General features: G+C 44.3%; 1 protein-coding gene across 2 annotated transcripts in view; it reads left to right on the top strand.

Moving 5' to 3' along the window:
- The window catches only part of LOC137431026 (uncharacterized), a 51,169-nt gene extending 39,077 nt beyond the window's left edge, over nt 1–12,092 (top strand). The window contains exon 8 of one of the 2 annotated variants that reach the window (XM_068121884.2): nt 10,176–12,092. In XM_068121884.2, the coding sequence (XP_067977985.2) occupies nt 10,176–10,351 (176 nt within the window). In that variant the 3' untranslated portion in view covers nt 10,352–12,092. Of the gene's footprint in view, nt 1–3,239; nt 3,578–10,175 lie in introns of those variants that run through there. The other variant, XM_068121885.2, reaches the window with a different exon arrangement.
- Nucleotides 12,093–23,258: the final 11,166 nt, after the last annotated feature.

Here is a 23,258-nt window from a genome sequence, read left to right as displayed (position 1 = left end):
ACCAACAGTTTTCCGGACTATAATTTGGAGTGCGGTAAGTCAAAGCTGTTAATATTCCTTATTTTAACTCCAATTTACATTCTGTTTCCACTTTTAGTGAGAAGTAGGGGTCTGTGCAACCATTTATAAACTTTATTTGGTGCAAATTGGATAATTTGTAGCCGAGTTACCTCAGACCGTGAGTTGGTAATTATATAATTCACACATAGTTGAATACGTGCAGGCTGCTCCACGGAGCGACCTTGCGGGCTTATTTTAACTCCGATTTACATTCTTTTTTCCCCTTTTATTGAGAAGTAGGGGTCTGTGCAACCATTCATGAACTTTATTTGGTGCAAATCGGATAATTTTTAGCCGAGTTACCTCAGACCGTGAGTTGGTAATTATATAATTCACACAGTGCAATACGTGTAATTTCCCCAACAGTTTTCCGGACGACAGACTGCCGGTAGGGGACATGTATTGCAGCGCAATACTCAGAATGCTTGTTTTCTCTTGGACATACGGAGCTGCTGCAAAATTCACATTGTTAATTTCTCTCAGATTAGATGATGGAGAGCATTTTAGTGACTACTTGGTTTACTTTCCTTGCTTGTATCTTCAGTTGTTTGTCGTTCTTATTTGGTGAAGTTGTGGTCTTTGCCTGGGTGATATTAGCCCGATTTCCTCTGTTTTATTACCCAAATCCTCTTCAAGGAATGCTGTTTGTTGTCATCCACCTCTTCCTCTTCTTCATTCTGTTGTTGTCCATTATTCTCCTCATTGAAGTCTATCTTTGTTGCCCTTATTTGTTTTGTTTGCATGGATGCTATTTGAGCTGAGTTAGTAACTTTGAGTTGTTCTTCCTCTCGAGATGTTCCGACAGCATTTATGATTGTCAATCTTTTTTTCCCGTTGTGGAGTTTCCAATTTTGTTTCCTGATTCAATTCTCCAATCTGTTGCTCAATCTTTGTCTCTGTTATTGTAATTAAACTTGAAATCCCATCTGCTTCTGTTCTCCTCTCTTCCTTTTATATTTCCTTATCAACACCAGTAAGTTCTGTCATTGCTCCTTTTATTTGGGAGTTTGTACTCTGGGAATCGCAGCCCACATGTACAGTCACGTGAAAAAGTAAGTACACCCCATGTAAAGTTTTGACTTTTTCAACATATTTCAACATACAGCTATTTGATCTTTATTTCAACAATATTGATAGATAAAGGTGATATAATATAACAAATATCATGAAACATTTACATTTTGTAGTCCATTGTATAATTTAAATAAATATAAATGCAAATTTCGCATGTGGAAAAAGTAAGTACACCCTTGGCTCCAATAGGTGGTATTGCCCCCTTTGGCAGAAACAACCTCAAGTAAGCATTTCTTATAACTGTCTACCAGTCTCTGACATCGACTGGGAGAAATGTTTGCCCACTCCTCCATGCAGAATTCTTTCAGCTGTGCGATGTTTGAGGGGTTTCTTGCATGCACAGCTCGTTTCAAATCCCCCCACAACATCTCGATGGGATTTGGATCCGGGCTTTGACTTGGCCATTCCAGAACCCTCCATTTCTTTCTTTTCAGGCATTCCTTGGTGGATTTACTGGTATGTTTAGGGTCATTGTCATGTAGCAAGGTCCACCTTCGGTTGAGCTTCAACTTTCCACCAGATGGCCTCACATTATCCTCAAGCACCCTCTGGTACAATGAAGAATTCATAGTGGATTCTATGATGGTGAGCTGCCCAGGCCCTGATGCAGCAAAGCTGCTCCAAACCATAATATTTCCACCACCATGCTTTACAGTTGCTATCAGGTTCTTCTGGTCAAATGCTGTCTTTGGTTTTCACCAAACATGTCTTCTGGTACTGTGGCCAAATAGCTCTACCTTTGACTCATCTCTCCAGAGTACATTGGTCCAGAAGTGCTGGTCTTTGCCTAGGTGTTCATTGGCAAACTTTAGTCTTGTCCTGATGTTCTTTCTGGACAGCAAAGGTTTCCTCCTGGCACACCTCCCATGTAGATCAAATTTGTGCAGCCTCTTTCTAATGGTGGGTGCGTGCACTTTGACATCAACAGTGGCCAGAGCTACCTGTAGGTCCCGTGATGACATCTGGGGTTCTTAGGGACTTCTTTCAGCATCTTGCGGTCTGCTCTCGGGCTGAACTTGCTGGGGCGGCCTGGCCTGAACAAGTTGGCAGTTGTTTGGAATCTTCTCCACTTGTAGATGATCTTCCGGACAGTCGAATGATTGATTTCAAATTGTTTGGAGATCTTTTTATATCCCTTCCCAGACTCATAGGCATCTGTAACCTTCTTTCTGAAGGCCTAAGAGAGCTCTTTTGGTCTAGGCATGGTGACGCCGCACACTTCAACAACAAAGAGCAAACCAAACGAAATGTCTGAGGTTTAAATAAGACGGGTTCCTCCAAGATCCTCTCTAACGATGTTCCAATCATTTGCACCTGAGCTGGTGCACCTGATTCTAATTCTAGGTATTTGAAGTCGTGATGTATGTCGGGGTGTACTTACTTTTTCCACATGCGAAATTTGCATTTATGTTTATTTAAATTATACAATGAACTACAAAATGTAAATGTTTCATGATATTTGTTATATTATATCACCTTTATCTATCAATATTGTTGAAATGAAGATCAAATAGCTGTATGTTGAAATATGTTGAAAAAGTCAAAACTTTACATGGGGTGTACTTACTTTTTCACGTGACTGTATGTGCCCTCATTCCATTTTGGTGTTGGTAGTAGTGCGCCATCTATAGGTGACAAATTATTTATTATTGCCTCGTCACTTTGTTCATCTCTTATTCTGAGTTCCTCCTCTGTGAATATTTTCTGACTGATTAAATAGTTTTTCCCTGAATTTAGTATTGTCCGTTTAAAATTAACTTTATCAAGGCACATTATTCAGAATATCTGTTCCCAGGTTTTCGCCCTTTCTTTTCTCATGACTTCGTCTGGCATACTCCATTGCCCCCAATGGGGTCCATTTTTCTTTCTTTGTCCAGTTTTTTTATCTTTATTTTAATTATGTCTTGGGTCATCTGATTCATGTCTTCAAATGTTTGCTGTCTTGCTTTGTTACCCCCCCCCCCCCCCCCCCCAGACTCAGAGCGAGCACTCCAAGTCTAACCATTACACCGCCGCGTCTGCTTTTCTGACTTTTCCCATTTTTCAATTTTTAAAAAATATACACATTTTACAACATAAATTCATGACTTTCCTTCTTTTTACAGCAATCTTTAACCCAAGGCAGTGAAAGGTGACAAGAAATGTGGAATATGTTGTGAAGACATCACTGGTGGAACAATCAAATCAACCGAAAAGCTATTATTATCTGACAGGCCGGACAAAGTGTTAAATGCATAAGACAAATATTAAACATGGCATAACACAGAAAAGTTTTTTTTTTTTAAACCATGGAAGGATTAAATGTAATTTTCATGTCCAAGGATGTCACGCATGCTCTCTGTCATTTGAAGGATGAGATATATTATTACTAGTGGGGCATGTTTGCACACTGCAGGCACCAACTTGGGTGCATACATAATAAATATAACCTTTATACATTTGATGAAGTGGATTGTGGTTGCATTCTGGAAGCAGCTAAATAACTCGAGTAAATCAAGAATTGGTGATTCAAATGAATTTTTTTTAAATTTTTAATGTAAGTACGGCAAAGGTTATAAAATAAGAGGTGAAAGAGGCTCATTGTTAACATTGTCTAGCGACCAGTTAGAGTGACGGATCCATTGTCTTGGGTCACGTGACCCGCCTTCAGCAGAGCGAGGCTGCACTGACCGAATTTTATTCGCCGATATTTTTGTTTCTGGACATTTGCCAACGGTTTTGTGAGTTTTTTGTTTCCTGGGATATTGGCTTTGAGTTACAGGAAATCAGTGTGAAAATTTTTAACTTTCTACCTTACCCTCAAGGTACTCGTCATTGATATCAGTGAGTGAATCAGTGAGTTTGTGGTTCGAAAGCTTTATATACAGGGCGAATCAAAATAATGGATAAACACTTTGAGATGTTTTTCCTCTGTTCAAATGGGAGTTGATTATTTTCTATGTCAATCAGTCGGTGGTTCCCCTGCAAAAAAAAGTGTTATTTTGTTTGAGTTAATTGCTTGTTTGTTAAAGCTAATTTTTTTGTTAAAAAAAAGTTATAAAAAAAGTTAATTGCCTGCCTTAACTATATTTTGCAGAAATTTTATACAAATTAATCATGGTATCTACGAAATACAGCACTTTAAAGTGTTGAAACATTATTGTGATTCACACTGCATATTGGAAAAACATGTCGGTGTTGGTAAAAAACCACGATGCCGGTGATAGCTCTCCTCCTCTTCACGAAGGACAACGTGAGATCTTTAATGTCACCATGCCGGCAGGTGGGACGCCCAGTTTCACATCCATCGGAGGGACGTCACACACAGACACAGACACACACACACACACACACACACACACACACACACACATTCATACATCACCCTGCCTGTGAAACACCGGGATGACAGTCTATAGCTGGGCCTCCACCTGAACTAGAGGGCAATACCCCCGCCAGGCTCAACAGTTTGTTTTGTATCCCACTGATAGGTCATATCTGGATCCGGACCTGACCCAAAATCAAATCGGCTTGTTCTTGTCACAACCCAACTCGTACACCAAGATGTGTCATAACTCGTGCACAACTTTTTAAGATATTGTTATATATCGTTTTAGCCTCACCTCTCAAAGGTGAAGAATCAGTTTAAACATAGGGGCAATACCCCTGGCACACACCTGGTAGAATAAACAGCATACTGCACCGACTATGGGGATTTTAAACCAATTTCAATGGTTGCTGGAAGACAGGGCAGCATGTAGAATCATACAAACATAATCATAAGACTTTAAACAAACAAGAAAAAAAATATCTATTTTGGGGGCAACCCCCTACCCCCCCCCCCTCCCATAGACCCCTAAAGGGACAGATTTTTTTAAATGCCGTGAACATACTTTGGCACATCACGGGTGGAGAAGGTTGTGGTAAAGTTTCATTGAAATAGTGTTTGTAGTATCAGGGGAAAAAGCAAATTCCTATTTTGGGGGTTCAAACCTGGATCCACTTTGACCCCGGTAAATCCCCTTAGACCCCGATTTTTTTTAAAGCCTTAAACAAACTTTAGTCACAACACAACAAATATAATTTGTGCCAAATTTGGTCGCAATCACATCAGCGGTTTCGGAGAAGAAGTTTCAAGTGTTTATGGACTGACAGACGGACAGACAACGCGCCATCGCATAAGTTCATTCCAGGTGAGATAAAATAAAAAACAAAAAACTGAGATCCAGATATTTTCCCAAAATCAAATCAATTTTTCCTTGTCGCACACCCAAACTGTCCACCAAGTTTAGTCCACCTATCCAAAACGTTTTGAGATATCATGTTATATAATGTCTATCGTTTTTAGCTCTATCACTCAATGATGAAGAATCACTAAAAAAAAATGGGATACAAAACGTGATTGCAAGGTGTTCTATGAAGTCTCTAGTTGTCCCCCGTCGCACCGCGGAGCGAAAGGGAGACTATGGTTTCCCCTCCGTCCGTGTGTGCGTCCGTCCGTCCGTCCGTGCGTGCGTGCGTCCGTGCGGACGTGCTTAAGCGAAGTACCAACTTCTAATCTGGTGTGTGGGTGTATCTAAGCATAAGGGAGAACGCTATTGAAAATTGGGTCGCCACGTCAAAATCCAAAATGGCCGCCACCATATATATGTCTGAACCTTGTGAGCGAAATTTCTTGAAATATAAACGAACTACTCACGTCTAATCTGGTGTGTGGGTGTATCTAGGCACAAGGGAGAACGCTGTTGAAAATTGGGTCGCCACGTCAAAATCCAAGATGGCCGCCTTGCGTCTTCCACTTTGTCAACTCACATCACTTCACCGACGTGGGACCTATAGTGCAGCGGCATAGCAAAAATTTAAGAAGAATTGTGCATTTTGTGATGGAAGCACCAAATTTGGCACAATGATAGAATGTTATATTTAGAACATTTTCAGATATGGAACCACTTTGAAATTCACCCAAGGTCGCCGCCATATTGGATTTCAAAATGGCGGCTTTAAAAATCTGTAACCCTTGGGGGGGTGGCGGAAACAAATCCTACAGGCACAATTATTGCCCCATTCACCCTATATCTTTTCTAACATCAGTAGACACATTACAGCGGCGATTCTGAGCTCAAGGGAACATCTAGGGGTCTGGGGAGTGAAAAATTTGAAAATTTCGGCCAAAAATACCCCTAAAAGAGGTCATTTGGTGTCAAATTTCAGGGGGGGTCGTGTATTGTCCTGTAGATAAAACATGCTGGTCCGTTGATTAACCCCTAATTAAACGACTTTTTTGTTTGTTTGCTCCATCCAGGTTTCAATCATGTCGAAGCAGTTCAAGTTAGTTCATGTTACCAAGCATGTAACTTCAACGCCAAAGACGCCACTGGACTGGGAACTCTGTGTTCTGTGTCAAGTTGATATAGGAGAGTCCCTACAGTGTCCTGCTGTCACGAAAAGAACTGATGCAGGTGCTGGATACAAGACACTTGAAGACAATCTATCAGCATTCAATAAACTAGGCAAGCTGCCACAAGACGTGGACTTGCAACGACTGGATGAAGGCCAAGGGATAGCTGCCACTCTAGCTGCCCACCAAGCCAAGTGGCACAAGTCATGCAGGGTGAAATATAACACTACCAAACTACAGCGGGTACAGAAGAGAAGTCATTCAGAGGGAAGCCCTATCCCCAGTACAATCACAGATAAGTACAAGCTTACTAGGTCTCAGGCAGCTTGTGTTGATAGCATATGCGACAATTTGTGCTTCTTCTGCCAGCAAGAGCTTGGTTTGGAGTTTCATCAAGCAGCAACATTGGAACAAGATAAACACGTTCGCAAGGCTGCAGAGTTTCTTCAGGATACCACTTTGTTAGCCCAACTGAGTGCTGGGGACATGGTCGCAAGAGAGGCCAAGTACCATAAGAAATGTTTGACATCCCTATACAACCGCGTGAGGGCAGCAAAAAAGCTTGCTGAGCAAAGCCAGAGCACGGTAGATGTCATTTCAGCAATAGTCCTTGCTGAACTGGTAACGTACATAGAGGAAACTGCTAAAGAAGAAGACACTGCTCCTGTATTCAAGATGGCAGACCTCACCAAGCTCTACACAATGAGAATGGAACAGTTCGGAGTTGTGCTGGAAACATGAGTCCATACAACCAGACTCAAGGAGCGTATCCTGGCACACTTCCCTGATCTGCAGGAGCACAGGCAGGGAAGAGATGTCCTGCTGGTGTTTCAGGAAGACATTGGCAGTGCATTAGCCAAGGCATGTCAACATGATATTGACAGTGATGTTGTGCACCTGGCATGAGCTGCAGGGATTATAAGGAAGGATATGTTCCAGTCATCTCAGCCTTTCAATGGGTCCTTCTCAAACAAATGTCAAGAAGAGTCTGTGCCACAACTGCTGCTGACAATGGTCTCCATGATTTTAGAGGGCGCAGGCATCAAAGATCAGGCATGTCAGTCATCGGCATCGGCGTCTGTGACAATAGCTCAACTTCTCAAATACAACAGTGTGAAGCATGAGAGGAGAGGTGCAGGCACAGACGTACGACACAGCATTCGTCAAGAGACTCCTTTGCCAATATATCTTGGCTTGATGCTTCATGCCCATACGAGAAAGAGGGAACTGGTTGACACATTATCTGGACTAGGGATCAGCATTGCCTATGATAGAGTGCTACGGATCTCTGCAGAGCTGGGGAACGGGGTCTGTCAGCGCTTTCGGGCGGAGAAGGTGGTCTGTCCCCCAAAGCTCCGCGGTGGAGTGTTCACCACATCAGCTGTGGATAATATAGACCACAATCCCAGTTCCACGACAGCACACGACTCCTTCCACGGAACTGGTATTTCATTGATACAACATCCAGACTATGACAATCAAGGCACAGACCGAGGTATTGTCATCATCGGGGGTGTCTCAAATGTCAAGACTGTGGAGGACCTTCCACGGTATTACACAGATGTACAACCAGTTAGTTCACTTGCCAAAAGCCACCCTGTACCAGCTGGAACCCAGGCGTCGCTGCAGAGGAATCCTGCACAAGCTGAACTGGATAAAGAGAAGAGGTGGCTCCAGACTGTGAAGGATGCATGTGACAGTGGTGACACACAGAATCCAGGAAACATTTCTTGGGCTGCACATCACGCAGAGAACCAATCGGCCAAGGATACTAGTATCACAGTCACACCCACTGCCTTGCTTCCCCTCTTCCATGACCAAGCCCACTCAGTGGCAATGATCCGCCATGCCATGGATGTCGTGAAAGCAGCGATCAATGAGCTAAACCCTGGACAGATACCCGTCGTCACACTGGACCAACCACTTTATGCGATCGCCAAGCAGGTGCAATGGAACTGGCCAGACACACATGGTGAAGATCTCTTTGTGGTCATGCTGGGTGGTCTACACACAGAGATGGCAGCTTTGAAGACAGCGGGAGACTGGCTGCAAGACAGCGGTTGGACACAGGCATTGGTTCAGGCAGAGATAGCAACAGCTGGCACAGCAGACTCCTTCTTGCGTGCAGCTCACGTCAGCCGTACAAGACGCGCCCACCAAGTAACTGTTGCTGCCCTACACATACTGCAGCATCGTGCATATGACATATACAACGAAAGAGCAACTGCAAGAGATGAGGAACCATTGGAGTTCGGGGCATGGTGTGACCAGAGAGCAGCGGCATGTCCACAGTTTCAGTACTGGGCCACTGTACTTAACCTGGAGCTCTGTGTACTCCTCTACATACGTTCACTGAGAGAGTCCAACTTCACGCTGTACATGGACACCCTACCAGAGCTAGCTGCATGGTTCGCTGCATTGGGTCATATCCACTATGCTCGCTGGTTACCAGTCCACATCAGGGACATGGTTGGCATTGCAGAGAAACACCCAGATGTTGCTGCCAAGTTCCATGCGGGGCACCTCACATCCAAGAAGACTAGGCATGCTTTCTCCGCCATCTCCCTAGACCAGGCTCATGAACAAAACAATGCCACGGTCAAAGGCGATGGCGGGGCAGTGGGCCTAACTGAAAATCCAAGTGCCCTTCGACGGTGGATGGTGGCTGGCCCCGAAGTTGCTCGGGTCATCACAGAATTTGAGACCTCACAGCAACTGCGCCAAAGGGGAGAGCACACCCACCACCATGAGCAAACCGACAGTGTGCAGAAGAAGTTCGTCCAAGATGTCCGTGCGCTGACAACAGTCATCGAAGAGATGGGCAGCCCCTTTGAAGAAGAAAGCACAGATTTGCTGGTCCTGGGCACACTGGAGATCTTGGGCCCAGCTGTTGTAGATACTGTGCGTACAGCTTTACAGATTGGGAGAGATCAGTTCCATTCATTTGAGAAGGAACGTCTGGTAGACAGATCCAAGCCACTCAATGATGTCATCATCCAATATGGCGTCAGTAAATCAACTTCTAAGTAGAACCATTCAATTCCTTGACCTCAAGTTTGTACATCCAGACACTAAAATCAAGGCTGTAGCTGGTATAGAACCAGAAATATTTGTAATTAAAGATTTTTAAGCCGCCATTTTGAAATCCAATATGGCGGCCACATTGGGGTGAATTCCAAAGTGGTTCCATATCTGAAAATGTTCTCCATATAATATTCTATCATTCTGCCAAATTTGGTGCTTCCATCACAAAATGCACAATTGGTTTGCTATGCCGCTGCACTACTAGGCGTAACGCTTGTTATATTTATTTACACCTCTGTCCCTCCCTTGCTTACCTTCCCCTCTCTGACAAACTCATTTTAAAGCACAAGTGTATGCCTGATGGACAGTGACGGTGATGGGGGGGCATTGTGCAGATGGAAGAAAGAGGGTTCTATTCAACTTTGTGTATATTCCTTAATTCCTTAACAGGGAGATGTTATAGTCTCATAACTGTGGCAATTGAAGTTCTTAAATGAGTCTTGATTGATGTACAATGAAATATGGATGGGCTCCTTCCAGCTGGATTGTAAATATATTATGTGACAGTTTGTCTGTGACACAGAGAAAACAAAGAATCATGCAGCTGGAGTAAAAACTTCTTTCTTTTCTTTGTTTGCAGAAAACGTTTCCTTCCGAAAAGCTGCGGAAAAGTGCTCGGCGCCTTGTATATACAGCCTTACCTTTTATCCTGGAGATGGGAAGAAGGTACCTGATGCACAGCCGACAGAGTTAGTAGATGATGAACCATCCTACGCTGTAATTGAGTTTGATAGAGGAGTTACAAGATTTGCATAGCGGAAGGAAATCCTGTACACACCACGACAAAAGTGATTTATAGTCGAAAAACAATCTCTTTATGCGAGTAAATCGTGTCCGTGTTGAAACAAAGATTCTTCAACTTGTAGTTTTTTTGTTTTTTTGGAAGCCATTTGTTATTACCTCCACCCCCGAAAGTGGATGTTGGTTATGCTTTCACCCGTCTGTTTGACTGTGAGCAGGATATCTCAAAAAATGTGGACGGATTCGGATGAAACTTGGTGTACAGGTTGGTTGTGTGACGAGGATGAATTGATTCAATTTTGGTGATGATCCAAATCTGGATCCGGATACGAGAATTTATAAAGTGATTCTTCACCAGAGCGATGGAGCAAAAAATGATGTATAGCATGATATTTCCGAGTTGTGGAAAGCGTATGACAAAATCTGGTGTGCGGGTTGGGTAAGTGACAAGAACAAGACGATTAGATTTTAGATCCGGTCCAGATCCAGTTATGACCTATCAGTGGGATTCAAAAAGTAAACTTGTATGTTGTAAAAGTAAACTATGGTAAAGTTTGTATGTTGTATGTTTCACCTACTCCTCCGAGAGGATTTGACCGAGGAAACTGAAACTGTCAAGGATTACTCAGGACACCATAAAGGTGTGTTTCCTGAAGTTTTATGTGATTCCATCACATTTTGAAGAAAAATAATAATAATCCCGCTCCTCCTGGCATTTGATTCCTTTGGGGGACAGAGGGGGAGTAATTGGTATCATCCGAGTTATATAACCACAATGTATTGTATATGCACATAGACAGTATGCATGTGTTTGCTTCATGTATGTAACCCAGGTTATTTTTATTTTCCGGAGAGATCGAGGCAGTGGTTTGTTGTCTATACACCACCCAAATAAAGGGAGCTCAGAAGGAGGTGTTGCACCTTTGGAACTAAATCACCTTTAGGGGGCGGGGAGAATACTCTGCTATGGTATTAATAATAATAGATGATAACATGACCCCTCCCCTGCAGCCACTCCCGTGGGGAGCACTTGCTTATTGTAATAATAACAATAATCATCATTGAAGAACAATAACAATATTGTAATGATAATCATCATCACCTACCATACTGTACATAAGTCATCAGTTCTGCTGAAGCAGTTTCTTGGCTTTCGTTACAATCCTGGTCGGATCACCACTCGAACACAATCAAAGCATGCTCGTTGTGTTTTTATGGCGAAGCCCATAAGGCAAAGCCATCTAGAACAGTGTTAGCCTGTCCGTATGTATGTATGTACCCCACAAACGTTCACCAATCAGAGCTGAGGATCTGGTCACATGACAGGGGTGATGTGATTACGTCTGTGATGTCATTACCGTGTACAACGGCTGACTCCACACACCGCCATTTTGATTTCTGTACCTTGTCATGACTTGTCATATACCACAAACACCACGCTCCACCTTTACGTTTTTCATTCAGTGTGAAACACAGACAAACCGATTGTTAAAATGATCATCAGATATCGAAAGCATCGGCGTTACGGGTCTTCCAACGACTCAGTATGTATAGGCCTTAGGCTTCATGCCTTCATGCCTCACCTTCAGGCCACTTCAGACAAATTCGCCCAAGTTCCTTAATCCAGCAGTATTGTTTTCATTATAATAACATTAATAATAATAACAATACAGTAAATATAATCGTAACACTGCAATCCCTTTGTTGTGACTGCAAAGTTACTGGATTGAAGTGGTGTATGGTTCATTGTTGACTCAAAACATATAGAATAAACCAGTGTCTCAATGCAGTCTCTTCACTTCCATGGTGACAGACAGCTTAGAGACTTGGAGTACTTAAAAAAATTAATACTTACATTATTTGCGAACTGGTATCCCCACCCAGATCATACTATTCTCTTCAACTAAAGTATCAAACAAGCCTGGCCACTCTACTGTTAGACATTCGGTCTTGTTTCACAAGTTGTTGTTGTGAGGCCTGAAACTTTACACATCACCCATATTCCAGGCATTCAAAAGGTTCTCCTTTTGCTTGGATCTGCTGAGTATAGTGACCTTGTCATGTGACCACATCCTCATCTCTGATTGGTGGGCCGTTGTGAGCGACATACGTACATACACTGGACAGACAGACAAACGCTGTTCCAGACGGCATTCATTGCCTTATGGGCCACGTCGTAAAAAAAATGGAGGAGATTATTGAGGATTTTGAGTTTACTGATTTACCTGCCCGTGAGACACTGCATTTCGTTTCACTATGACCTTCCCTCAGGATTTTCTCTGCACTCCATCCATCTACCACCATACACCACGGGGCTGGTAGGATAGCCTTGAGGTATGTGCACTCGCCTCTGAACTGTCTAACCCGAGTTTGACTCCCGACCCAACTGAGTTTGATTCACAGGCAGGCCGAGGCATCATCATGTGTGCCGTCCCTCGTTTGGACGTCAAAATGGGCAGTCTACCGGCATTAGTTGGACGTTAAAGATCCCAGTGTCCTACTAAGACTATGCAAGTTATCGTCGGCACTCCAAACAAATTTCCAATCTCTGCTTTGGCCGACTGGGGGGCACTGCATCAGCAGCACAGCCACACCCCAGTAATGATGCAACCAGCAGGCAAACTTCTTAATTGAATCGCAGGCCAATATGCATTCAACTCGCAATATTTTACACATTCACCAAACAAGGAACTTCTGCACATATTCTCAGGGATGAAAACATTATTTTATTTTTTTAATCAAATAACACCAAAAAAAGTTTTAGTTGAAAATATTTTTTATTATCCTCATTATTGAATTCAAGTATTAAGATATTTATTCCAATAATTTGCCGAAATCGCTCCAATGTGTGAGGATATCAATTTGATGTTTTAAAGTTTACGTCACGGATAAAATTAATTTACATTTTTTAACTTACACTTAACTTTTTACACTTGTCTTAGATATTGCTAAATTCCACAACTTACTTATCTCTTCATCTCTATATAATTCCAGCAATCTCTGTGTGTGTGTGTGTGTGTGTGTGTGTGTGTCTGTGTGTCTGTCTGTATGCGACCGCTGTTTCTCGACAACTACCGGTCCGATATACTTGAAACTTGCCAGGTATATTGCTGGGGGCCCGAGGATGTGCCTTTTCAAGGTTTGAAATTAATCGGACAAGTGGTTCCCAAGGTATGGTCACCGTACTCGCAAGCCGTTCGCTTTGGCTTTGCGAATGGACCAAACCATTTCATGTAAATAGAAGGGGGGGGGGGGTTCTGTGGGCGTTACTGCCACGTGGTTTCAAAGTTGCCAATGGACCAAACCATTTCATGTAAATAGAGGGGGGGGTTCTGTGGTCGTTACTGCCACGTGGTTTCAAAGTTTTTTTTTGTTGTTGTTGTTTGCACGCATGTTTTTTTGCACGCACGTACGGGCAAGCACGTACGTGCGGGCACGCCCTAGTATCATTAAAGGCTGGAAATAGCTGCGAAATCAGATTTGGTGAATCATTTATTTGTTGTAAAATACTTGTTTGATATTGTTGATGCATTGTGGACAAAAAACTGCACATTTGTACAATAAAGGATTTTGCTGGTTTTATTTTGAAGAATTCTCATGAGTGTGTAAACTTATTCTTTTACGTGGTTCCAAAAGTTTTCTGTGACAATAAACAAATATAACATTTTATTAACATTGACAACAAACAAATATATCATTTTATTAACAATGAATGCCTCAATTCCTCAATGCCTCAATGAACATACACGTCAGGTGGGTCGACGACAACCGTTGACTACCTGATGGTGCGTAGGCGAGATAGGGGGCACCTCCGGGACACAAAGGTGATCCCGGGGGAGGAGGCTGTTTCACAGCACCACTTGGTTGTCTGCGACGTAAGGGTGAAAGGTGCGAGGAGAGCTCGGCGGGTGAAGTACCAACCGAGAATGAAGGTGTGGAGGTTGAAAGAGGTGACAGTAAGGGAGGCATTAAAAGAGAGGCTGAGTATGGTAGAGGATGATGTGGTTGAGCTTGAACGTGGTTGGATGTCAATGAAAGATAGTCTGTTGGGAGCCGTTGGTGAGGTATGTGGATGGACAAAAGGAGCACCGAGTCACTCGGAAACATGGTGGTGGGATGAGAAAGTTGGAAAGAGGATTGACGAGAAGAGGAAGAAGTTCAAGGAATGGCAGAAGGCGAAGGGTACGGGAGCAGAAAAAGCAGAGCATGAAAGTTATAAGGCAGCCAAGAAGACTGCAAAGAAAGAGGTAGCAAAGGCGCAGGCGGCATGTAGGAAAATGTTCTGGAAAACGCTTGGATTCGGAAGAGGGTCAGAGAGCGGTATTCAGGATTGCAAAGCAGATAGCGAAAGAGAGGTGTGATGTGATGGGGGTGAGTTGCTTGAAGGATGAAGTGGGACAAATCGTTGTGGACCCAGATGGAATTAAAGGAAGATGGAAGAGATATATGGAAATGCTGTTGAATACAGAGAATGAATGGGATGAAAACATAGAGAGTAACCCAGTTTTAGGACCGGCAGAGAAGATAACTGAGCAGGAAGTTGAGGAAGCGATAAAAGCAATGAAGAGTAGAAAAGCAGGAGGGCCGACGGGAGTTGTGGGAGATATGTTGAAGGCAGCAGGAAGTTGGGGTGTGAAGAGAATGACAGAGATTTGTAATCTGGTGGTGAAAGAAGGCCACATTCCAGTGGCTTGGGAACTGAGTACCCTCATCCCTCTATACAAGGGGAAAGGTGACCCTCTGGAGTGTGGCTTGTACCGAGCGATAAAGTTATTGGAGCATGGAATGAAGGTATTCGAAAGAGTGTTGGAGAGGAGGATAAGGAAGAAGGTGAAGATCGACGAAATGCAGTTTGGATTTATGCCAGGAAGAGGAACGACAGACGCGCTCTTTATTGTGAGGCAGTTGCAGGAGAAGTACATGGAGAAGAGGAAGAAGTTGTTTCTTGGGTTTGTTGATCTGGAGAAAGCATTCGATAGGGTTCCACGCAAAGTATTGACATGGGCATTGAGGAAGTTATGAGTGGAGGAATGGTTGATCAGAGTAGTGATGGCAATGTACAATAGAGCGCGCACAGCTGTAAGGACGAAGGACAGGAACAGTGGTGAGTTTGAGGTTAAGGTGGGAGTGCATCAGGGGTCGGTACTAAGTCCACTACTATTTGTAGCTGTGATGGAGGTGCTGGCTCAGAACATAAGGGAGGGTTTACCGTGGGAGTTGTATGCAGATGATCTCGTGTTGATTGCAGAAAGTATGGATGGACTGAAGGAAAAGATGAACAAGTGTAAGGAATGTATGGAGACAAAAGGTCTGAAGGTGAATATAGGAAAGACGAAGGTGATGGCAAGTGGTAAAGCATGTGGTGAGGTGGAAAGAACTGGGAAGTGGCCATGTGCTGTGTGCAGGAAGGGTGTCGGAGTGAACTCCATTCAATGTACAATGTGTGCTGAGTGGGTTCATCAAAAATGTAGTGGTCTGAGAGGGTCATTAACCAGTGTGGCAGCTACATTCAAATGTAAGGTGTGCACCGAGGGAGCTGCAGATGGAGGAAATGTTGAGTTGGATCTTGGAGACGGCGTGAAGCTGGAAGGTGTGAAAACATTTTGCTACCTTGGAGACATGCTGAATGGAGAAGGTGGATCAGACTCGGCAACGGTTGCTGGAGTGAGATGTGCATGGAAGAAGTTTCGGGAACTGAGTGGCGTGCTGACGAGGAGGGGAGTGTCGTTGAAGCTGAAGGGAAAGGTGTACGCTGCATGTGTGAGAAGTGTTATGATTTATGGGAGCGAGACATGGGTAATGAATGTAGAGCAGCAACGAAGGCAGGAAAGGGTGGAAATGCGAATGGTTCGGTGGATGTGCAGAGTATCGTTGAGAGAGAGGAAGACAAATGATGAATTGCGAAAGATTATGGGAATAGAGCCTGTGATTGATGCTGTGAAGAGGAACAGGTTGAGATGGTTTGGTCATGTGTTGAGGAAGGATGAAAGGGACTGGTTGAGAAGAGTGATGGAAATGAATGTAGAAGGAAGTAGAGGACGGGGAAGACCGAGAAAGACTTGGCTGAAGATGGTGGAAGAAGAAATGCGGGCAAGGGGGTTAACAAGGAGAGATGCAGAAAATAGGGCAAAATGGAGAAGATTGTCATGGGGACCGCAAGGCTAACCCCCACTCTAGCAGGGAAAATGGCCTTAAAATGCATGTTGTTATTGTTGAATGCCTCAATTCTGTGTTTGCTTCTAAATATTGAGTTCCCAATCCCTCAGTCTCGGTATCCTTCCTTCCCTGTCGTACCCATCTGCTCCTGGACTCCGTATATGCTTCACCTGAAAAGGTGGAGAAGGTTCTTTCAATCCTCGACTCTGACTCTTCAACTAGACCGGACGGCATCAACTCACGTATCGTAATAACCTGCTCTGCTGCTCTTTCACACCCTCCTTGCAAAAACAGATCCTTGCAACTACAGACCAATCAGCCTGCTTCCAATCGCCAGCAAGGTCATGGAATCCATCATTGTTTCGGATATCAAATCCTTCCTCTTCTCCAATGGCTTGATCTCTGATCATCAATTTGGATTCAGACCAGGTCATTCTACTCTGGACATGCTGCTTCTGCTTTCTCAACAATGGATGGAGGTCCTCAATGCCAAACAGGAAATCAGAGCTGTCTCCCTTGACATATCTCGTGCCTTCGATACGATCTGGCATCCCGCCCTGCTCACCAAACTCTCCTCTTACGGTATCCATGGAAATATCCACGCTTGGCTCACGGACCTCTTCTCCTGTCTTAGTCAACGTGTGGCTCTAAATGGAATCCACTCATCTCCTCTTCCTGTTCAGACTGGAGCTCCTCAAGGCAGTATTCTGCGTCCTGTGCTTTTTCTAGTTTTCATCAATGATCTCTCAGACTCTCTGGAAAATCCTCTATCTTTTTGCTGACGACTCCACTGTGTGCCGCTACATCTCTGGTCAAACAAGTGGAACATGTCTTTCAATCCTGACAAATCTCATTCTCACAATGTCTCTCCATAAAGACCATCTGAAAAAAACCCCATCTACTTTCTCAACAATCCTCTCAAAGAAGTTCTGTCACTCAAGCTTTTGGGTCTCACTATCTGTCATGATCTTTCCTGGGAAAACCATATTGGCAAGCTGGACTCCAAAGCCAGTCGCCGACTCTTCATCCTGCGACTTGGTTTTGGAGGTATCAAGGGTCATATGGGTCTGAAAGTTATCGGGGATCACCAATTGTGGTGATGATTCCTTTCTATATGCTGGTTGATCATGATGGTATTTAAACCAGGTGATGATGGTGTTTAAACAAGGACAAAATAAATTTCACTCACATTTAAAACACAATTATATGTTGTAATTGAAGTCGGTTTATGATTCATCCTTCGTGTCGTCTCTCCAGCTGTTGATGGTGAAGAACGAAGGATTTATTGGCATTGAGCTGTCACAGCCTCGAAAATGGTGTGGAATGCAAAGGCAGAGAGTGTTTGTTCTTTGTCGTCGTTTGTTCAGCCAAACAAATGAAATCCACTTCACTCACTGGTCTTGGTGGTGTAGAATAAAAGTCACTGTTAAATACTGATACACTTGAGTGCTCATAATGTGGTGATCATCCCCCCCCCCCCCCCCCCAAAAATAGCCTTACCAAAATGGCGGTCCGCCATCTTGGTCAGCCCACTGTCATATCACTGGGTTTTTAAGGCGGTATTTTGTTTCGGCCTATTGAGATTGTTCACTCACTAACAGGGAACGTGAGCTGGGTTTAGACCATCGTGAGACACGTTTCCTGCGTCGGTTCTGTGGATACCTGTGGATATTTGGAAAGACAAAAGCTGTCCAGAGAAGAATAAGGTAAGTTTTTGTGTTTGTAGTTTTTCATTTATTAAAGTTTAAAAATTACATTAATAAACTAGAACGCCACTCAGTAGAGCGCATACTCCCGCGATGGGTGGCCGCTGCTGAGCCCGATCTTCCAATGGTAAAAAATCCTTCAAAAAATTCCTGGATCTGGAATAATATCCCGAGCTTCACCAAAAACTAATCAATTCTTCTTATCCCAAGGGCACTCATCCCACCAACTTTCATCCAAATCCGTTCAGAACTTTTCCAGATATCTTGTTCACAAACACACACACACACACACACGGACGGACACGATCGAATGCATTACTCCCTGGCGGGAGTAATGAAACGAACCACGGATTACTTATAAATCGGGAATGGTGACTTTGTAAAGGAATTCCTTTGGAGAAAATGCACTGTTTGCTTCGCGTGGCCTCACAGGTTTATTTTAACTTTGATTTGATTTCTGTTTTCGGTTTTGTTGGTCACTGGAGTGGTTGAACACTCGATTAAAACAAGTTTTTAAAGTTTGTTTTATCCTCAAAATAGACCGTAGTGAACACACATTTGTGTTAAAAGCTTGGCCTTTAAAACCTACCCTTATGAACGGGGACAGACATCTGTACAAACACACAAACTGTTATTGTGTTTTATATATAGATATCCTACAGATGTAAATGAACACTCCTTTTAATCTGTGCGCGTTGCACATCACGCACATCTCCCTGCATCTCCTTTGCAGTGAATTTTACCTCCCTGTCCCTTGTATTTATTTTTTTTTTTTTAAACGCTTCTGTACACCGCCCTTGAGGCTCAATTTGCAAGCCACCGTCTACAATTCCAATTTGAAGAGATGTAAATTACTCTTCTTTTCGGTCTTCGGAGTCCTCAGGGTCTTATTGGTCCTCGGGGTCTTATTTGTCCTTGGGGTATTTTTGGTCCTCTGGGTCATTTGGGTTCTCAGGTCTTTGTGTCTTCAGGGTCTTCTGATTCATCAGGGTATATGGGTCATTTTGAGTATTTTGGGTTATTGGGGTCTTTTGGGTCCTCGAGCTCCTTTGGGTTATTTGTGTCTTTTTGGTCCTCTGGGTCTCCGGGGTATTTAAGAGTCTTTGGGGTATTTTGGGTCTTTTGGATTGTTTGCATCTTCAAGGTCTTTATACGCTTTAGACCCCAAGGACACTTAAGATCCCAAGACCCTTAAAGACCCTTTAGACCTCTAATGCCCCAAATACCCAAAAGGCCCTTTTGACCCCCCCCCCCTCCCCCCTAAAACCATATACACCCTTTAGACCTCAAATACCCTTTATAACCCGAAGACCCTTTAGGTCACTTAAGACCCCTAGAATCCTCAAGACTGCTAGGATCCTGAGACCCTGTCAACCCTGTGGACCCCATTATAACCCTTAGTCCTTCTAAGACCATATAAGACTCCGTTAGACCTTCTGTCTGAGGGCTTCTGCAATATAACACTTGAGGATCACCAGTCATAATCAAAAGGTCCTCCATTAGGAAACCTTTCCACATTACACTCCATTGGGAAAGAATCGAGTCTTGAATCAAATCTTTTCTACCCCTGTTAATCCACCACAAACGCAGTTCCGACAAATTCCCTGTTTTCTTTCCTGAAAGCCCAAGTGATGTTCATCTTGTTTATCCAGTATACCCTGCCCCAGCCAGTGGTAAAGAGGCAAGCCCCACGTGGCAAAGAGGCAAGTCCCACGTGGCAAAGAGGCAAGTCCCACGTGGTAAAGAGGCAAGTCCCACGTGGCAAAGAGGTAAGTCCCACGTGACAAAGGGGCAAGTCTCACGTGGAAAAGAGGCAAGTCTCACGTGGCAAAGAGGCAAGTCACACGTGGTAAAGAGGCATGTCCCACGTGGCAAAGAGGCAAGTCTGACGTGGCAAAGAGGCAAGTCCCACGTGGCAAAGAGGCAGGTCACATGTGGTAAAGAGGCAAGGCCCACGTGGCAAAGAGGCAAGTCTCACGTGGCAAAGAGGCAAGTCCCACGTGGCAAAGAGGCAAGTCTCACGTGGTAAAGAGGCAAGTCCCACGTGGCAAAGAGGCAAGTCTCACGTGGCAAAGAGGCATGTCCCACGTGGCAAAGAGGCAGGTCACATGTGGTAAAGAGGCAAGTCCCACGTGGCAAAGAGACAAGTCCCATGTGGCAAAGAGGCAAGTCTCACGTGGTAAAGAGGCAAGCCACACGTGGTAAAGAGGCAAGTCCCACGTGGCAAAGAGGCAAGTCCCACGTGGCAAAGAGGCAAGTCCCACGTGGTAAAAAGGCAAGTCCCACGTGGCAAAGAGGCAGGTCACATATGGTAAAGAGGCAAGTCCCACGTGGCAAAGAGACAAGTCCCATGTGGCAAAGAGGCAAGTCTCACGTGGCAAAGAGGCAAGTCTCACGTGGTAAAGAGGCAAGTCCCACGTGGCAAAGAGGCAGGTCACATGTGGTAAAGAGGCAAGTCCCATGTGGCAAAGAGGCAAGTCTCACGTGGCAACGAGGCAAGTCTCACGTGGCAAAGAGGCAAGTCCCACGTGGCAAAGAGGCAAGTCACATGTGGCAAAGAGGCAAGTCTCACGTGGCAAAGAGGCAGGTCACATGTGGTAAAGAGGCAAGTCCCATGTGGCAAAGAGGAAAGTCTCACATGGCAAAGAGGCAAGTCCCACGTGGCAAAGAGGAAAGTCTCACATGGCAAAGAGGCAAGTCCCACGTGGCAAAGAGGCAGGTCACATGTGGTAAAGAGGCAAGTCCCACGTGGCAAAGAGGCAAGTCACACGTGGTAAAGAGGCAAGTCCTACGTGGCAAAGAGGCAAGTCCCACGTGGTAAAGAGGCAAGTCCCACGTGGCAAAGAGGCAAGTCCCGCGTGGCAAAGAGGCAAGTCACACGTGGTAAAGAGGCAAGTCCCGCGTGGCAAAGAGGCAAGTCCCACGTGGCAAAGAGGCAAGTCCCGCGTGGCAAAGAGGCAAGAGTCACGTGGTAAAGAGACAAGTCCCACGTGGCAAAGAGGCAAGTCCCGCGTGGCAAAGAGGCAAGTCCCACGTGGCAAAGAGGCAAGTCCCACGTGGCAAAGAGGAAAGTCCCACGTGGCAAAGAGGCAAGTCCCACGTGGCAAAGAGGCAAGTCCCGCGTGGCAAAGAGGCAAGTTCCACGTGGCAAAGAGGCAAGTCCCGCGTGGCAAAGAGGCAAGTCCCACGTGGCAAAGAGGAAAGTCCCACGTGGCAAAGAGGCAAGTTCCACGTGGCAAAGAGGCAAGTCCCACGTGGCAAAGAGGCAAGTCCCACCTGGCAAAGAGGCAAGTCCCACGTGGCAAAGAGGCAAGTCCCACGTGGCAAAGAGGCAAGTCCCACGTGGCAAAGAGGCAAGTCCCACGTGGCAAAGAGGCAAGTCCCACGTGGCAAAGAGGCAAGTCCCACGTGGCAAAGAGGCAAGTCCCACGTGGCAAAGAGGCAAGTCCCACGTGGCAAAGAGGCAAGTCCCACGTGGCAAAGAGGCAAGTCCCACGTGGCAAAGAGGAAACGGTGTCCATGACAACAATTTCACCCCATTATAATCAAATGTTTGTTTTTGTGATTCCATTATTGCCAAACCTCAGGAATTTTTCAAGATGTCAGAATGAAACTTACGCAGCTTATTTGTACTAGGGCATGCCCGTACTATATCTATATCTAAAATTATATCCCCCCCTCTATTTACATGAAATGGTTTGGTCCATGAAATGTTTTGGTCCATTCGCAACGCCAAAGCGAACGGCGAACGCTTTACATGAAATGGTTTGGTGCATGAAATGTTTTGGTCCATTCGCAACGCCAAAGCGAACGGCGAACGGCTTGCGAGTACAGTGACAATCCCCCCGGGGTTTTAATTAGTTTTAAAACATCGTTTAACGCCAACATAGCGCCAACATAGTTTGCCGACGGGAAATAAATGAATACGCTCTCAAATGTGCCATCCGAGGCAGAGTGTGTTCGCCACGTTCGGCACACGCGATAGCTCGCTGCTCTCTGATTGGTTGAATCGTTTTTTGGACATAGCTCGGTAAGTAATTGTCCGATTAATATGAAACCTTGAAAAGGCACATCCTCGGGTCCCCAGCAATATACCTGTCAAGTTTAAAGTATATCGGACCCGTGGTTGTCGAGAAACAGCGGTCACAGACAAACAAACAAACAAACAAACAAACACACAGAGATTACTGGAATTATAGATAGATGTATGTGTAGTGTCTACAATCTGGTCAAAATTAGTCAAAGGTCAAGGTCAATAACATCCAAAACATGTAAAGCACTTATTCGGTGGCAATTAGAAAATGTATCAAAGTGTTACAAAAATTTGACATACACTTGATATATAAAATTTCCCAAATTACGAAATTGCTGTTTCCATGGCAACAATTGTTTATTTGGATTTCACAAGTATCATGCAATGTACGACATCTTTCTTGTTCATATATATTGGGATAACTTTTGCGACTTTTAAGTGAGTTGAAAAAACACCAAAAGATAGTGAGAGGTTAGAGATTTGTCCTTGGGGACTAAGAACATTACCTCCTTTTGCTTTAATACACTTGCACTGATTTCATCAGGACCAACAGAATGACTCAATTTCAGTGACCTTACAATGTCCATTATCTCAAAGTAATCCATTGGTTTTAAGAAAATAGATTTATTATGTGTATGTGCGAAGTGTTGCTTAAAATCAGTCCCATTCATATCAATTTTTAAGGTCTGATTTGGAGCAATTCCAACATAATAACTATTTAAACAACTGACTGTATTTTTCGAGCCTTCAAGAGTGTGCTCACTCAGCCTCGTTGTTGTTGTTGTTGTTGTTGTTGTACAACCCCGGACAGTTCTCTTGAACAAGCCCGCAGCATGGAGACAACTGATTGATCTCCCAGGAGCGACCCAGAGATCCCCCACATCCAGGATGGTGTACCCCCGCTTTCACAAAGTCAGGGCCATGATAGAGTTAGTGAGAGAGGGTGAGAGACAGAGTTAGAGAGAAGGAGAGAGAGAAAGAAAGAGGGAAGTAGTAGCTCTCCCTCCCTCTGTTGTGTCCTTCCACC

Source organism: Myxine glutinosa, chromosome 7 (genome assembly GCF_964187855.1).
Source record: "Myxine glutinosa chromosome 7, kmMyxGlut1.1, whole genome shotgun sequence".
NCBI classification, from domain to species: Eukaryota; Metazoa; Chordata; class Myxini; order Myxiniformes; family Myxinidae; genus Myxine; species Myxine glutinosa.
Note: the sequence above shows the minus strand (reverse complement) of the source record. Positions and strands in the feature narration are given on the sequence as shown.